This window comes from Drosophila takahashii, chromosome 2R, assembly GCF_030179915.1.
Source record: "Drosophila takahashii strain IR98-3 E-12201 chromosome 2R, DtakHiC1v2, whole genome shotgun sequence".
Taxonomy (NCBI): domain Eukaryota; kingdom Metazoa; phylum Arthropoda; class Insecta; order Diptera; family Drosophilidae; genus Drosophila; species Drosophila takahashii.
Genome location: NC_091679.1, coordinates 14,872,600 through 14,891,351, shown reverse-complemented (window position 1 = coordinate 14,891,351; position 18,752 = coordinate 14,872,600). Strand labels below are relative to the sequence as shown.

Below are 18,752 nucleotides of genomic sequence, written 5' to 3'. Positions count from 1 at the left end.
ACACCAAATAGTGAGTTAGCCACGTTACCTACTACATCGAGTGGTGATCTTCGCTGTCGGGAATGGTTGATCAGATAACTTCCTTCTTGGATGGAACTTTTAGACCGCTTTGTCGATACTTCTTCTTTAAGAAGCGGCGTGATTGGTCGCTGAACTACGCAGTTTTAACGTCTACTACACGTACGTAATTATCTTTGCCAGGATATGTCTATACTATTTTTTCCTTCGGCCAACTCCTCACCGGCAGGTTATCTTCTTCTTAATACAAGTAACCCTTCTTTGACGTTCTGCGACATGGTCTTCCATTTGTTGCGCATTTGAAGCTCTTGAAGGTATTCCATTGACCACTGCTTCCAGAATGCGTGCTTAAGTCTGGACACTAATTCCCATCTTTTTACCAGTGTTTTGTTGGTTGGGGAGAGATTTACATCGGGTGTGGCCGTTAGAGGCTCACCAATCAGAAAATGGCCTGGGGTTAATGCAAACACATCCGTAGGATCGGACGACATGGGTGTAATAGGTCGAGAATTAAGAATTGCTTCGACTTCCACTATTACAGTGTTGAGCTCCTCAAATGTCAATGATGCGGTGGCTGTGACTGATACTAGTAACCGTTTCGTAGATTTTACTGCAGCATCCCACAGCCCGCCGAACGATGGAGCTCGGGGTGGTATGACCTTAAAATCCACCTGTCTCTGATTGCAATGCTAGATGATCTGGGCTTGTGCCTTATCCGTGAAGATCGCTTCTTCTAAGGCCTTTAGTTTATTATTGGCGCCGACGAAGTTGGTTGCATTATCGCAGTGGATGGTCTGACACCTTCCACGTCGACTTAAGAACCGTCAAAGAGCATCTAAGAATGCATCTGTTGTTAGGTCGCTTACCATCTCTAGATGTACTGCCTTCGTAGCGAAACAGCAGAAAACTGCAATATACGCCTTGTCTGGTCTCTTTCCACGGAGTTTATGGTGAATCCAAATTGGCCCGCAGTAATCAACACCAGAATTAAAGAATGGTCGAACTTGTGTTACTCAGTCGACTGGCAGATTTCCCATTATTTGTTGCATTAATTTGGGCCGTGCCCTTGTACACTTGACACAACAGTGTATAATGCTTCTCGCCATTGTTTTATCATTGATAATTCAATATTGCTATTGCTCTTAACGTAAGGAAGCAAGAATTGATGCTTTGCGTTATACGGAAGTTTAGATTCTTCTAATCTCCCTCCGACTCTTATGAGGCTATACTTGCCGATCATGGGGGATAGAGAGACGAAAGCGCTCTTTTTGTCCACGGCCTTGTGGCAACAAGTTGCTTGTACTGACATGCGAAGTCAATTTTCTGAATGGTGCACAGTATGATAGTACGAGCGTGAGTTAGTTCACCAATGCATAGGGTGGTTGTACTTGATCTGTTTCTTTTGTAACAGAAGCGCATCATATATGCCACAATTCTTTGAAGTTTTTGAAAACTATTGCTATGGTTGCAATTATAGAGTTCTTCACCTGTCTGATCCTGACATGCTGGAAGACTCACTTGTTTTGTTCGCCGTTCAAGATCACTTGGACCGATTACGGGCATCTTGATCCATTTGTTCCAGCCAGAGGGTATGTTCTGATAATTTGCTGGCTGCAATTCCTCTTGATAGCACATCTGCTGGATTGTTTGCCGAGGACACGTGTCGCCATTGAGATGGATCTGAGACAGCTTGGATTTTTGCTATACGATTCGAGAGGAACGTGTGGTATGCGCCCGACGATGCGTTCATCCAGGACAAAACTACACAACGTCTTGACACTGTAGTGTTTCAATGTTTCGTCTAGCTTGACGGCTTTGATGGTGTCTGCTTCGGGAACGTCTGTTAGAATTTGCCTATTATTGGAGCACAATTTTCGGAGCTTGAAACCGGATGATAGGAATATTTTATTTAATTCCTTTTGAATTTGGACTCTGGATTCTTTCTTCAGTTGATGATAGCCGGTCTTAACACGTATTTATGAGTTCGGAAGCGTAATAGAATTGCAAATAGCTCGCTTTGGACAGTGGGTCCAGCATAGAGTGTGTCGTTTAAAGACTTCTTGCTGGTGGTTTTGCATGAAGCGTCGAATACTACTCGCAACTTTGTTGCAAATTTGCCATCCTTTGCCACTCCCAAGTTTCCTACGAAGTGCATTTCGCAATGAGCCTCTATTGGTGATCGATGCCTCTTTTCGGTTTCAAGATTTTCTAGAGTCCAGAATCGTTCCAATAGTGTATCGAATTCTTCTTCTGTAGCTGCTGTGGCACAAACCGCCGCTGAATCGTGATCCGAGGAGATCCTTCCGGCAATGATCCATCCAAGTTTTGTATTCTGAAGAACTGGTCCTTCTGCCTTTAGTATAGTCTGGTTTGGCAGCAGCAATGAATAGTAGTGCTCTGCTCCGATAAGCGTGTCAATCTTTCCTGGCTTATCGAAATTTGGATCGGCTAGAGCTATGTTGCTTGGGATTTGTAGGGTTGCCGAATTTAATTAATACGCCGGTTGATCAGATATTATGTGCGGTAGGACAATGGCTTCCACTTCTTGAGTGAAGGCGTTATGCATTGATTTTATTTGTACATTTGCTTTTGGTCTACTGATTTTTGGATTTCCTCCAATGCCCTCGATCCGTAGAGAAGTTCCATGAAGTGTCAGTGATAGTACTGAAGCCATTCGTTCTGAAACCAGATTTATTTGTGATCCTGAATCTAGCAGCTCTCTAAAGGTAGCAACTTGACCATTGCTAGCCTTCACTGATACTTTGACTATGGCCAGCAAGTTATAACTCTAGTTGCTTGCTGCACCTACAGTAGGTGAATGTTGATTGGATGATGTACCTGATGTGGTTTCCAGATGCAACAAAGTATGATGTTTCTTGTCGCACTTAAAACACGGGCGACCTCGGCAATCCTTTGCCTTGTGGTCATTGCGAAGGCAGTTGACACACAGTCTTTGTTTTTTTAGAGAATCTATAATTATAGAGCCAAGTATAATCATTAGTGCTTTAGCTAAGAAGAACACGGTCCAACCAATCTGAAGATCCTCCTGTTCTTAAGAATTCGCGGGTTGGAAGAATCATTGTCTTATTTAAAAATAATTTTTTTTTTTCTTTGGGTAACCCTAAACCTGAAACCCATACTTGAAACCCATTTGACTTGGGTCGTTTGGGTTTGGGTAAAAATTGACTTACTTACCCAAATACCCAAACCCAAACGACCCAAGTCAAATGGGTTTCAAGAATTCGGTTGGATTTAAGGTTTGACAAACAAGTCAGGTTACTTGTGCAGGGCTCTATTATAAAGCATAGCATTTTGAACCCTGCCTTGAGGAACTCATCTTGTCATTTGGTACTCATGCTCTCCGACGCGTCGCGATGTCAGAGGAGTATGAGAGCACTCTGTCCTTGAAATAGTCCGCTACGAGGTTGGTCAGGTAGTCCGAGATTGCCATGAGATGAAGCTTTTGCTGGACAAGGTTCCAGTTGGCAGAGTTAAAGGCATTCTTAACATCCAGTGTGCAGACAAGGCATTACTCTTTTGAGCCGCCTACCATCTTTCTCCTTCGATTGCGTTAGCAGCCAACTGAGGGACTGTTCGGATCGCGTCAATGGTGTAAATGTAATCTTTTGATTAAGTTAAACATAAATATAATATACGTAACCTTTAATGATTACGGTCCCTGAAAAATATTGTTAAAACGAAAAATTTATTCGCGTGTGACCTTAACTTACAACGAAATTATGACCAAATTGTATCTGCCTTTGGCATGTTGGATTTATCAAATATATGATGCAGGGTCACATCAATTTAAAATTTGTTGGAAAAATGGAAAATAGTTAATTTCAATCTAAAAAACAATAAAAAGGTGAGTGATAAAATAAATTTTGTCTTTTAATAATCTTCATTTCAGCGTTACAGCCCACCCGGAAAATTCCTCTGGAAAATAACATATTTTCAAGAGGTTTCTCCATACAAGCGGAAGGGACAAAACCTCATTCACCCCTTACATTTCTTCCCTCTCTGGTTTCAAAATACACGGGGGTGACACAAAAAGTAAGGGGGAAATGAGGTTTCTATCTGGATCTCTGGCAGAAGAATGCAGGACAAAATCAACTGGTTTTTCGACTTCCCGCATTATAGATTTTCCACATGTACCCAGTTATGGTTTTCCTCCACTTGCAACATCTGCTTTTCTACACCCTCCCAGTTTTGGTTTTTCCAGACCCTCGCAGTTTTGGTTTTGCACTGCTTTGCAGTATCTGATTTTCCACAATAAAAATCATTTTTTTTGTAATATTTGTTTGTGTACTTATTAATAATATTTACAATCGAAGCATTGGAATTAAAAATTGTTAATGCCTGAAGCATTCCCGGGTTTTGCTTGGCCGAATGCAGTTCTTAGGTATCCATTTCTTGTCTGTCTTCTGAAAATATCAAAAATAATTAAGATATGAATATAAGAGTAATTACCATTATTAGGTCTCTGCACAAAATTAAAGGATCTCTCCAGAAATTATGCCTGGTTTGCCATGGCCGATCATTTACCCTCTGTTCAGTTGTTTTATGTCGGGTATCTATATCAAAAACTATGAGAAGAAAAAATAATATATGACTAACACAGAGTAGTATGTTTATGGGGGTTCTGGATACAAAGGCTGGATACAAAAGTGGAGGGGGAGGTAATTAATTATGCTAATTAGGGTAATAAATCAGGACAATGTGACAGGTGTGGGGGGTAATTAAAGTTAATGGGTGCGTGACGAGTGATCGTTAATTAGGGTCACAATAGTTATATCCAGCTTTTGTATCTAGGATTTGTATTCAGGAATCAGGAATCCCGAAATTCGGTCCAAAAATCGGGACTCTAATTAATCGGGGAGAGATTACTGGGGTGTGACGAGTGATCGTTAATTAGGGTGATAAGTTGCTTATATCTAGGAATTGTATTCAGGAATTCGCCCCCCGAATTTCGTTTAAGAAATCGGGACTCTTATTAAGCGGGAAGAAGTTACTGGGGTGTGACGGGTGATCATAGCGTCATATCTAGGAAATGGGGTGAAAAGAGGGGAGGCATTCTGCTTAAGTGGTTGACGAGTAGGTTGACGGGATCGAACGTGGGAGAAGTTAGAAAAATAGGGTGAAACGAGGGGAGGGACAAATTACTGGGGTGTGACGGGTGTCCTCTGGTTATCTGTGTTATCCTAGTTAATCGGGGAGAAATTACAGGGGTGTGACGGGTGTCCTTAGCTTAGATTCAGAAAATACGAGGGAACTAAATTTAGTGGTGGACAAAAAATTGTTCACGGGCCAAATATGTGTAATCAGAGTGGCAACAGGTTGTTGATAGCAAACGACCCTTTTAGTTGCTCAGTGGCTGTTTCACACGTGCACGGGGTCACTTAATTACCATACTAAATAGTATCACAGGATGGTGGGTTCAGACAGAAAAACCAGTTGTTGAGAGCAAGCGACACAAACAACCTTGAATAGGGGATCCCTTAGCTTGCCACTGAGAAGCAAACATCCACCCCGAACAAAAAGAATATGTAAATTTACATTTAGCTCACGTTTGTTTGAAATTTTGTAACAGGCTTTTCTTATACACCAAATTTGAAGACATTAGTTTTAAGGCTCCATCTAATCCATATGAAAGAGTTCTTAATATAGTCCCAAATCACCAACATTAATTAGGGAAATGGATTATGAGAGTTGGCAGGTGGTGTTTACTTACTTTCTTACTTAGATTTAAAAAATACTAGGGGAGGGAAACCTATATGATAATATGGTGTGATCAGATTGGCAACAGGTTGTTGTTAGCAAGCGCCACTACAAGAGTGACCTTTTAATTAGCATAAGCACTAGAAAATGTCACGTGCTGTTAATTAGTATAACCAAGAACAACCTTGAACAGGGATCCCTTTGCTTGGCACTGAAAACATATTTCGAATTTTTTGAACTGAAATCAGCTGAAAACAAACACCCATCCCCAAACAAAAGAAGATATAAATTTAAAATAATTTGAAATTAAAATATATTTGTATTTTATTATTTTATTAATTCGCTTTTATTTGTCTGATGCAACATCCGTCAAGATGCTCCAACTGATGGATGCCAGATTTGATGAGCAGAATAAAATCTTGAGGCACGTTTCCTCAGCTCTCTCCAGGAGAAGTTCCAAGCAATGACCGAAGAGATCCATACTCTCACTCAACGTGTGAGCCAGCTGGAGAATGAGGTAAGGGTGGTAGCTGAGCTGAAGCAACAGGTTGGTGACTTGGATGCCAGACTGGCAGCCAAATGTGTAGCAGAGGAAGACGCAGCGGTCTCATGTACCTTGCGCTGGTATGGGGTACCGCAAGAGGAGGGAGAAAATCTTAAAACGCTTTTCAACCGGCTCTGTTTTTCACTCCATTTAATTCCGCCTCCACTGCACACTGGTCGGAATGACCAATTTTTTTGCATACATTCCAAAAACGTTCATAGAGCGCTGTAACTTGGCACATTTGATAATAAGATCATTAGAAAGATATATATAAACTTTCAGTTTGAGTGTTAACTAAATGAGAAAGAATGGTAATTTTTTTCTTTTTGTTTTTTGTAATAGAAAACAATTATATTTTAGTAAATTAAACCACAATATTTACATTTTTAATTTTCCACTGCTTAAACATAGCTTCTTTACTCAGGTTATTGCGATACCAAATGTCGAGCAGCGTGCTAGGACTGAACTTAACCTTGTCTTTAGCTGGAGGGGAAAGATAGAACGGGCAGGAACGGGCAAATACAATTAATGAATTCGTATAATATTTATATTTACAAATACTGTTGAAGACTTACTTTTGTGTAGCGAGTCATAGCAGTTTAGTTATATTCCACAAAATACGGACACTTTGGTTAAAAATATACTACTTTTAGACAATACAAAAACGAGTAACAATATAAACAAATAACACATATATTCAAATAATGAATTTAAACTATATTCTACCTTGAGTACCTTGAGCAGTATTATACATTTTTTTTTATTCAAATTATTGCACAAAATTAAAAATAGCGAATTGTCAAACTTAATAAACTATTTTAATTTTAATTTTAACTTAATTAACTATTTTGCTTGCAAGCAGCTGATCGGTCAACGAACTTTGCGGCCCTAGCAAAACTCTTGACTTGCAAATATTCAACTTAAAATTATCGATTGTTTGTAGTTGAACAACATATTATAAGAATATTAATGTTAATTCAATATATTTTACCATGAAAATTTGGATTTTATACAAAACAATAAAAGAAGCTACCTTCGGCCAGCCGAAGCTTTTATACCCTTGCAGATAAAAGAATGCTCACTCACTAAATTTTATTTTTAAGTAGTCAAGAATCAAAACGCCTACTTCCTACAAAGTTACAATGAATTTTCTTATATTTGTTTGAATATTCCTATGGGAGCCTTAAGATATAGTGGTCCGATCCGGCTCGCTCCGACATATGTACTACCTGCAATAGAAAGAAGACTTTCGGGAAAGTTTCATAGCTTTAAAACTGAGAGACTAGTTCGCATAGAAACGGACAGACGGACATGGCTAGATAGACTCGGCTATTGGTGCTGATCAAGAATATATATACTTTATGTGGTCGGAAACGTCTCCTTCACTGCGTTGCAAACATCTGTCTGAAATTATAATAACCTCTACAAGGGTATAATTAGTGTCCCAGTTTATATGTAAACATCCCGAGACCAGCCCAATAGAATACATATTCCTTGATATTAAAAATCAGTCCTCACAAAAAAAAAAATGCTGCTGGGTTGCATATACCGTCCACGTAGTAGCATTAACTATGACGATATTTTAAATAAGGTATCAGACATCACTATAAATTATGAAGATATACTTTTAGCGGGTGATCTCAACAGCAACATACTTCGGGAAGAGCACCTTAAAATTAACATGGAATCACTAGGCTTGAATCTTGTAAACTTCCCTTACCCGACTCATTTCAGCAGAACATGCAGCTCACTGTTAGATGTATTTTTTGTTAGTGATGTTGAAAAATATGTTTGTATGACCAACTCATTGTGCCGTCGTTTTCAAAACATGACCTTATATACTTGACCTATAATTTTCACCTTCAGTATAATGACGAAAAAATATTACCTTCTTAATACCGAACTTGTTAAATGCAATTGGAATGACATTTACTGTCTTCCAGATGTAGACGAACAACTCAATTTGCTCCAACGTAATATTAGTTACTTGTACAATTGTTTCGTTCCAATTAAAAGTAAACCCATTAAACATTTTATTAAGCCGTGGTTTAATAATGAAATTAAGTCAGCAATACAAAAGCGAAACTTTGCATATCAAAAGTGGAAAAGGTATAAGACTCCGCCACATTATGCCCAATTTAAATCATTGAGACACACAGTAACTAAACTTATTGACATCGCAAAGTCAAAATTCTATTTTCCAAAATTCAAAAACTCAACATCGTCTAGACAAACTTGGAAAGAAATCAAGTCACTAGGGATAGGAAAACAAAAATCAACGCCGGGACAGGATGTTAGTTAATTTTGAAGAGCTAAACCAACAACTCTCAGAATGCAATGTACCTGAAATCGACGATAATAATTTGTACCTGAATTTAGTACCTGAACATTTCTGTGATAAAAGGTTTAGATTTCTTTGTGTTAATCAGTATCAAGTTCTCGTCAATATTCTTAAAATTAAATCAGACGCAATCGGACTAGACGAAATAAATCCTAAAATTCTTACATACATAACTCACATTTTTATACCCGTTACTCGTAGAGTAAAATGGTATATTAGATTTGTGCAAAAGTATGTAACAGCTAGAAGGAAGCGTTTCCGATCAGGATCACTAGCCGAGTTGATCTAGCCATGTCCGTCTGTCCGTCTGTCTGTCTGTATGAACGCTGAGATCTCGGAAACTTCAAAAGCTAGATGGTTGAGATTTCCCACACATATTCTTGGGCTTCCTACGCAGCGCAAGTTTATTTCAGCCGAGTGCCACGCCCCCTCTAACGCCCACAATCGCCCACTAACGATTTTAAAATGTGTCTGGCTCCCATACCTTTAAAGATCTCCGAGAAGTATAAATGCAATTTTGTTTTGCATATTTATACTTATCGAAATGTAGAAGACATTTTTCAAATCGGACCATTCATTAAAAAGTTATACGCAATTAAAAAAAAGTTATATATCCATCTCCCTCGCACTCCCTTTAGCCGAGTGACGGGTATTAGATAGTCGGGACACGAACCCGACTATAGCGTTCTCTCTTGTTAACACTGCATTTACAACATCCGCATTTTCTGACTGTTGGAAAATCGCAAAAATTATCCCAATTATGAAAGCCAACAAGGATTATAGATCTATATCAATTCTACCCTTCTTATCGAAAGCCTTTCAGAACATTATGGCAGCCCAAATAATAGTTCTCTACTTAATAACAACCAATCGGGATTCAGAATAAAACTTAGCTGCACCTCGGCAATCCTAAAAATCTCGGATGATATACGTAAACATGCAGATAAATCCAACGTGACGCTTCTAGTACTTCTTGACTATAGAAGAGCTTTTGACTCTGTTAATCATGAAGTTTTGTGTTCAAAATTGAAAACTCAGTTCAATTTTTCAACAACTTCGGTCAAACTTATGACCATGTACCTAAAAAATTGTCGGCAGTCTGTAGTAATATCAAATGTTTCGTCTTCTCTTGTAGTCCTTAACGTGGTGTGCCTCAAGGCTCAGTTCTTGGACATTTACTGTTTACTCTGTATGTCAATGACCTTCCCTGTGTGTTGTCAAATAGTGATGTTCACATGTACGCAGATGATGTCCAGATGTATGTTAGCCGTCCCATTAGTAGAATTAACGAGTGTGTGAATATATGTAATCGAGAGCTTGATAAAGTTAGCAGCTGGGCCAAAGACAATGGCCTTGGTCTATAAAAATAAAGTAAATATTGCTGATCTGCAGCCATTCATGATAAACAGCTCGCCCATTAAATATGTTGAAAATGCTACAAACTTGGGTATCATATTCAATAATAAACTTTGTTGGAATGACCACATAAATAAGGCTGTAGGGAAAACGTACGGCTTACTAAGATCTCTCTGTCCTGTTAAAAGTCTGTTACCCATAAATGTTCGTATGTTAATTGCCAAGACCTGTTTAAGCCCAACACTTGATTATGGGATAGAAATTTTTCAAATTGCGATGCAGCCAGCCAAAAAAAAAAAAGTTGCATATAATAATATAGCAAGATTTATATTCAATCTACGTTTTTGACCATGTGACAAGCTATGCATATAGAACATTTGAACTTAATTTGACCGATTGGATGAAACTAAGAGTTTTAATATATCTGCACAAAATTAATTTACACGAGGGAACCAACTTATCTCTTTGAAGCATTAAGATTCACTTCCTCAAGAAGAGCAAATAACCTCATTCAAATAAGACACAGATCTCTACTTTCTGAAAGGCAGTTTTTTGTACACGCAATAAGGCTATGGAACCAGCTCCCAAACCCTTTAAAAAATATTAGTAGCGCCACCCAGTTTAAGTCAAAACTCACATTACACCTACAAGATACTAGCACAATATAAAAGAAAATAAATGAACAACAAAGCGACATTTCTTTAACCATTAATGTTTAAGCGTAGTTTTAAGAATTTCATTTAAACCTCCAAAGAACTATGTCAAATCTGTATTTATGAGTAATTTGTCCTACGTGACTATCGCACTATATGTTATTTCTTTATTTAAAGCAATGTACTGCTCAATAGACTTAATATTATATACATCATAAATTTAAAAAACAAACAATAATTTTATTGTAACGTAGGAGAACTTATTAAGTCGATGAAGACAGGAACGCAATGACTTTTAGCGAATTAGCCTTGGCAGAGCACTCATAGGATATGAGGTGATAAAGTTCATTATAGTTATCACATAGGATTCGGAAGGGGTCGAAACGGGAGTAGTTTGACCTGCACACAGGAAGTGCTAATGGACGGAATCGGCGAATAGCTCTGCAAGGAACGTTCCAATTGAAGGTGGCTAACAGATCAACTGAGTCGACGGCGCCAGTGATGAGTTTGTGAAGTAATATCACACCATAACAGGTCCGACGATCCTTTAAGGTAGGTAGATCCAAGAGGCGCAACCTGTCTCTATAAGAAGGCAAACGGCGTCCCTCCTTCCAGTTTAAGCCTCGTAGTGCAAAAAGGAGAAATTGCTTTTGGACGGATTCTATCATATTTTGATAGTGCTCATATTGTGGAGACCAAACACTGGAGCAGTACTCAAGTGTAGGACGAATTAAAGAGACGTAAAGGAGTTTAGTGGTGAAAGGGTCATCAAATTCCTTAGACCAGCGTTTTATGAATGCTAATAAGCATTTAGCTTTATTGGAGATGGTACTGACGTGGCGATTAAAACAAATCTTGTGGTCAAATAGGACACCAAGATCAAGAACAGTATCAATGCGTTCAAGTGCAGAGTAATCTATTGAGTATGTACAAATATATGGATTGGATCGATAAAATGACATGGATTTACATTTATCTGGATTAAGCAGTAGCTTGTTGACTAGGCACCAAGATTGAAGGTTATTTAAGTCGAGCTGGAGCTGCATGTAGGAACTAGGTGAGGTCAGATGCATACACAACTTGACATCATCCGCAAACATAAGTACTTTGGAGAACTCAATTACTCGAGGAAGATCATTGATAAATAAGCCAAAAATAAAGGACCGAGGTGACTGCCTTGTGGTACACCCGAATATACGGAAACAGCTTTTGAATAAATGCTGTTGTACTGGACCTTTTGGGTACGATTTGTTAAATAAGAACGAAGCCATGTCAGTAGAGTTGGAGGAAATCCGAGGAGGAGGACCTTGTGGAGCAGTAGCTCGTGGTTGACCGAATCAAAGGCTTTACTAAAGTCAGTAAAGATTACATCAGTTTGCATTGTGGATTTGAAGCAGCGGTCGGCAGCGCCCTCTTAAGTGAGCATAGGGTTTTGTTCTGCCGGCGCGCTGCTCGCACATGTATAACGTAGAACAGCGGTCTGCACACACACATCGATGAGCTTCCCAGTGCAAATTACTCACACAAATATAAAACAAAATGTCAACGTATGTGTGTGCCGACCGCTGATTTAAAGCCTTGACCAATAAAGTTCGTAAACTCAAGCAGGTTAGTTTTTGTAGACCGGCACTTTGTGAAACCATGCTGTTTAGAGGATATTAAGGAGCGACACTGGTGCTGCAGTTGATCGCAAATAAGTTTTTCAAAGAGCTTAGGAATAGCACTAAGTTTGGCTATGCCGCGACAGTTGCTGATATCAGATTTACTACCTTTTTTATGTAGCGGAATAAGAAAGGATTCTTTCCACATAGATGGAAATGTGCCAGTAGCAATCGACTTATGAAAAATCATAGTTAATGGAACTGCAAGTGGTATGGCGCAATTTTTGAGGACACAGCTTGGAACCATATCGGGACCCGCAGAGAATGATAATTTAATCGTGGATAGGCTACGTAGAACTTCTGCTCCATCAATTAGAGGGTTGAAAAGGGCGTCAGTGTGTGGTAGCTGGTAGGAGTAGCTATAATTGATTTTGGTATTATTTTTGCAATAGGCGGATTGGAAAAAGTCCGCAAACAGGTTGCCAATATCTTGATCATTCGATGCAGATACATTATTTAGCTGTAGTGATGGAGGAAATTTGTTGGCTTTGCGCTTTGAGTTGCCGAAGGAGTAAAATAATTTAGGATTGCTGCGAAATTAGTTTTTACAGCGTAGGAGGTAGCTGTTATAACATTCAGAATTATGCAGGAAGTAGTTGGATTTAGCAACGCTGTATTTGGAAAAATCAGACTGAAGTCCTGTTTTGGCGAACTTCTTATAAAGTTTAGTTTTTATATTTATACCCTTGCAGAGGGTATTATACGTATGATTTCAGTCAGAAGTTTGCAACGCAGTGAAGGAGACGTTTCCGACCCCATAAAGTATATATATTCTTGATAAGCATCACAAGACGTGTCGATCTAGCCATGTCCGTCTGTCCTTCTGTCCTTCTGTCCGTCTGTCCGTCTGTCCGTCTGTCCGTCTGTCCGTCTGTCCGTCTGTCCGTCCGTCCGTCCGTCCGTCCGTCTGTCCGTCTGTCCGTCTGTCCGTCTGTCTGTTTCTACGCAAACTAGTCTCTCAGTTTTTGAGCTATCGGGATGAAACTTTCCCAAAAGTCTTCTTTCTATTGCAGGTAGTATATATGTCGGAACCGACCGGATCGGACAACTATATCTTATAGCTCCCATAGGAACGATCGGAAAAAAACGTTAAAAAATTCTAGCTTCGGTGTTTTTTCAAGTATTACCTTCTACTCTTGGGAATATTATTTTTTATATATTTCTAAATTTCGAATTAAATATTTTAAAAATGGGATCACTATATCATATAGCTGCCATATGAACGGTCGAAAAAATAAATAGAAATTAATAGGAAAACAAATTGTATCTTTGTTGATTTTTATTACATTCTCTTCTACTCTATGATATGACTATTTTTAAATATTTCCGAATTTCGATTTTAATTTTAGAAAGATCAAACTACTATATCATATAGCTGCCATAGAAACGATCGAAAAATTAATGTAAAATAATAGGAAATTTAACATTTTTGCGATTTGTAAATTAATAGGAATAACACTATGCAGCATCAAAAATTTACCTCGATGGATTCTATATTTTTGGATTCGTCTCGAATTCCCAAGTTAATCTGCGTTTTCCAAAAAGTTCCCCGACGCAAGGATTCTTAACCAAATGACCTCAAAGTTCAAAAAATTCTGAAATTGGACAACTTTCCGAAACTCTCAGAGGCAAACGGATTCATGGTTTGATTCGATGTTAAAGTTTTTCAAAAGATACACTCTTTATCTTTCAAACCCCATAATTAGAATAATTTTAGGATTTTTATCAAGGGAGAAACAAATTTTAGAAAACATGGTCAAAAAACATAAAAGCAAACAGCTTCGGTCAAAATAGTAGTAGTGTTGCCGCCTTGTATATTTAAAAGTTTGTTGTTGTAATTGATAAAAGTTTGTTGTTGTAATTGATAGTTTAATATTGTGTTGATTATAATTTTACTATTAGACTAATTGGATAAAAAAAAGTTACAACATTAAACTTTTAAACACACAGGACGGCAAGACTACTACTATTTTGACCGCATCTGTATGCTTTTATGTTTTTTGACCATGTTTTCTAAAATTTGTTTCTCCCTTAATAAAAATCCTAAAATTATTCTAAGTATGGGGTTTGAATGATAAAGAGAGTGTCTTTTAAAAAACTTTAACAGCGAATCAAACCATGAATCCGTTTGTCTCTGAGAGCTCCGAAAAGTTGGACAATTTCAGCATTTTCCGAACTTTGAGGTCCTTTTGCTAAGAGTCCTTGCGTCGGGGAACTTTTTGAAAAACGCAGTTTAACTTGGGAATTCGAGACGAATCCAAAAATATAGCATCTATCGAGGTAAATTTAAAAAGCATTAAAAATGCTGCACAGTGTAATCTGCAAGGGTATATAAGCTTCGGCTTGCCGAAGCTAGCTTCCTTTCTTGTTTTTAAGTGAGCCAAGTGTTTGGAAGACCATGGAGGGCTGTTAGAGTTATTAACAACTATGAAAGGGACTAGTTCATCAAATATGGAATAAAGGACATTATAAAAAGTTGAAATGGCCTCATCAAGATGAAGACTATCAAGACAAGACCAATCCACTGAAGATAGGGATCTCGACATTTGCAAATAATTAACATGCCGAAAGCAACGAGTCCGCAATGGGGCCTCAAAGGAATTGCATACACGAAAAATGCCACTAATGGATAGTTGGAGTGTAGGATGATGAGAGTCCTCAGGAGTGGTTAATGGAGAAGTACGTGTGACAATGGCATCACAAAGGTCAGACACAAAAATAAGATCTAAAAATCTTCCATTCGCATTGGAAATTGAGTTAACTTGACCAAGAGATAAGTCAATAAGACCGTCGACAAAATCGTTTTGATCACCAGGAACTAGGGCAATTAGATCGACACAAGGAGACCAGGATAGGTACGGAATATTAAAGTCACCCAATATTATAAGATGGTCTTAGTCAGAGGTATATAGGAGATATTCTGGATAGCGGAGAGGTGTCGCATAAAGATCGGAGCCTCAGAGCATGGAGGAATATAGGAGCAGGTTACAAATATGTTGTAGTTAGGAATACATATTTTGACTGACATGAATTCAATATCACCAACATTGGGAATGGATACAACTTGGGATGATATTTCAGACTTTACTGCGATTAGGGAGGGACGGTCACGTCTATAGAGGAAAAAATTATTGGTAAGTATTTCATTATCAGATACCGTGGGATTTAGCCAAGTCTCAGTAAAGGCAATAACGCTGGAATCGAAAGCAGCGCTGTCAGTATGCAATCTAGACAGCTTACTGAGAAGGCCTCGGACATTTTGATAATGTAATACAAAATCTAGTTTTTTGGAACTGACGGATTTGTATTTATAGATGGTTCTTACCGATCAAAGTCGTGAACAATCGTATTAACTGGACATAGTGCAGGATTTAAAGCACGGGAAAAATGTGTATCAGGCAGAATTATTTTAAATGATGAAACTTTTCTTTTGTAAGCAAAATTAAATTTTGTAACAACAAAGTTTTCAGGAGAGGCTTTGAGCTCATCGCTTAGGTGACCTTTAATTTCGTCAATGGTAGTATCAGGCCTTAGGCGAGACACAAAAATGGCCTTCTTTGGCATGATTGCTTGTGGCGCTACAGCTTCGAGGCGTCTACGGTTTACGCCTGCTGGATGACCATTATTAACCGCAGCCAGGAGGGGCCTGCGATTTCTTTTGGAGGAACCAGGACCATTATGTACATTATGCACAACCGACGTTGCTTGACCAGAGGATACTGGCGGTGCCGTTATAACGGAGGATACCGACGGCATCGCGTTGGCGGATTGTGGAAGGTTGAATTGTACGGCACCAGGATCAGATTTAGGATGAGAGCCAAGGGCCAGGTCTGCACATATAGACTTAGGAGTTACAAAATTAAGCACTGGAGCAGGAATTGCCAATCTAGTAGGAGACATGGCTGATTCCATGGTAGGGCATAATAATAAAGGACCCGGCAGTGGAGGCACAAGGTTATTCGATGATACGCAGTTTTTATCGATTTCGCTGGCATTGGCAGAAGCTAATGAAGCGTACATTAGTGAGCTATTGGAGGAGCCAGGATACCTCACGGATGAGGGTGGAATAGTAGGAGTAAGATGGTTCATTAATTGGCCAGTTGGAGGAGAAGAAATCTTTGTTGGAGTTTCCTTAATTATTTTTAGCCCATTAAACTGAAACTCAACGGCTATCAGCTTCTCGTGAAGGTGACTAAAAAGCTTTTTGATCTCCCTGAAGCCAATCCGAGTTTGCCGCATGAAGGAACGCATCTCGTCCGTAATCTCACGGCACGCGGAGCAGGTCCAAAGAAATCCAATTCTTTTGGAAATAAGATCACCAATACGACCATGTACGCCGACACCGGCGCACATACAATGCGCAGTATTCTCGCATAGCCAGCACAACAAATATGTTTCGCCAGCAATACGCCGTTGAACTCGCATTTTTTGGCTGAGCAGGATAGACTCATTTTTGAATGCACTCAGGTCACTGTGCAGAGCAAAGTAAGAGCGGCGAAAGATTAAGGCAACGCTTGGTGAGCACCGGAATCAAGAGCAGAAAGCTAAAACGTTCGTAAGAGCGTAAGTTAGCAGGAGGGCTTGCACTGTTTGGTGAATTTAGGCGACACGCACAAAGCGGAGAGCGGGAAAAGTGCCGTTAGAGTGGTAACGGACCGGCAGCTCCGAGAAGCGTACAGCAGGAGAGCGGGAGAATAGAAGCAACAACACAATACTTGCTGTGACAAAGCAGACGCTTTGTTATTGTTTGCTGGCTGATGTTAATATTTGGTTTGTTTATAAATTAAACACGTTTATATTAACTGTCCGATCTCGGATATGATTTGAACAGTAGGAGTTTAAGAACCACAGAACTTGTAGGCTAATATAGCGATTAAATTTGTACTCGTTTTTTTGATCCATCAGCCGGATATTTCCGACCAGCGTTCAGCAGCAGCTACGGTGGCTTGACCCGCTCCAGATAAGTGCTTTCCAATTCATACAGCCAGTTGTTCGAACCCCATTTCGTTCAACTTGTTGTATGATTTCTTGTCTAAATCCAAAAGAGATTTAATCCGACGCAACGGCATTTAATATATATATTCCAATATATCGCAATTCCTTTGTGCCCAACTTCCGTACACTCCAAATAATTTCGCTGCTATCCAAAAGTTTGTTAATCCGCAGTGATAATTTATTAAAGTTACAAATAAATATATATGCCTGAAAACACGAAGTGTTTGTAAAATATTACCCAGCCACAGTAAAAGTTTACGATTTTTAAAATTGTTCCGAAAAAATTGCACTCTGCATTTTACTGTCTTCCAGCTGCGTGTATAAATTATTTAATTATTTAGGCCGGCTGGCGGTGCCTCCGTGGCAAGGGTAGAGCCGGTTGGATGAATATCCGTGGAGAGCCGGCAGTAGGTTGCTGCCGTTGGTTAGGTAGTGTTGACCACCAAGGATGGTAGCCACTGGAGAGTCGGGTGGTGGCTTCGACTTCCTTCCTTTTTTGAAGGTTATGGTGGGAGATACTTATCTCCGTTGTTACGGCCCTTAAGGCACGATAACCAAATTCAATAAGCAGAATAAATGTAACGGCTAAAGCCGGAGTTTTATGATCGAGCTAGTGCTCTTTATTCCAAATCCAAATTAAAACTAAAACTTAAGAATTAACAAAAGCTCGTGCATAGCCGGATGCCCGTGGCAGACCGCTGACCTTGCACATTTTGCAGAAGTCATACGATCGCTGTCAGCCAATGGAAAGGGGCCACGGCTCGGAATGGTACAATGTGCCGGCTCAGCATAGGGCCAATAAGGTGGACCCAATTGAGGGTGGACCATGCATGAGAGAAAAGTGTAATAATAATAATAATAAAAAATGATGAATATTAATAAGGGGAATAAGAATTGGCCTGCTCAGCCTAAGCTGGGAGTTGGTTGTTAACTACTCCCCCCTTAAATTGGACGCCGTCCTCGGTGACAGCCAATTCGTCGATGGACTTTTGTAGCTGGGCTGCCTCTCGTTTGCGCCTGCAGTGTTGTTGGAGCAGGACCAACCCGCATAGTGTGAGGCGACTGACGGCGACTCCTGCGGCGAACCATATCCTCGGGGAACCTCCAGCCGACACGTCAACTCTGAGCTCCTGCATTAAACGCAGGTTATGCTCGTTCATCCGCTGTAACATTGGCCGGCTCAGTATGTGATCGTGTCCCGTGATGTTAATTAAGGGGGAGGCCGCAATACCCGGGCTCTTTTTCACGGAGTAGTTGAGGTTCAAATACACGGAGTCGTTGATAACCACCTTTCTCTCGAAGGTGATGAGGTGGGTTTCTACTATGGTTGTTGTGGGACCGTCATCGATGGTAATCCTCGTTAGTTTCTCGTTGACGATGATTACTCCATCGTCCACAATTGTAAGGGGTTCCAGATTGCTGGGCCGCGTCCGGCACGTAGCCGCCCCGCCTGCATGTAATTGCCT

At 39.6% G+C, this 18,752-nt stretch overlaps 1 protein-coding gene across 1 annotated transcript; it reads right to left on the bottom strand.

Annotated features, from left to right (window-relative positions):
- Window positions 1-1,963: 1,963 nt before the first annotated feature.
- On the bottom strand, window positions 1,964-16,047 carry LOC138912161 (uncharacterized). The gene is made up of 2 exons (XM_070212022.1): window positions 15,992-16,047; window positions 1,964-2,480 (listed from the first exon to the last, which is right to left on the bottom strand). The coding sequence occupies exons 1-2, from the start codon at window positions 16,045-16,047 to the stop codon at window positions 1,964-1,966; spliced, it is 573 nt and encodes a 190-aa protein (XP_070068123.1).
- Window positions 16,048-18,752: the final 2,705 nt, after the last annotated feature.

Bases quoted from the DNA above. Each gene is read 5' to 3' on its own strand.
- LOC138912161 (XM_070212022.1), bottom strand. From the start codon at position 16,047: ATGCCGTCGGTATCCTCCGTTATAACGGCACCGCCAGTATCCTCTGGT. The intron at 2,481-15,991 runs GTCGGTTGTGCA...ACAAATCCCAAG, and splicing joins GTATCCTCTGGTCAAGCAAC to CAACATAGCTCTAGCCGATC.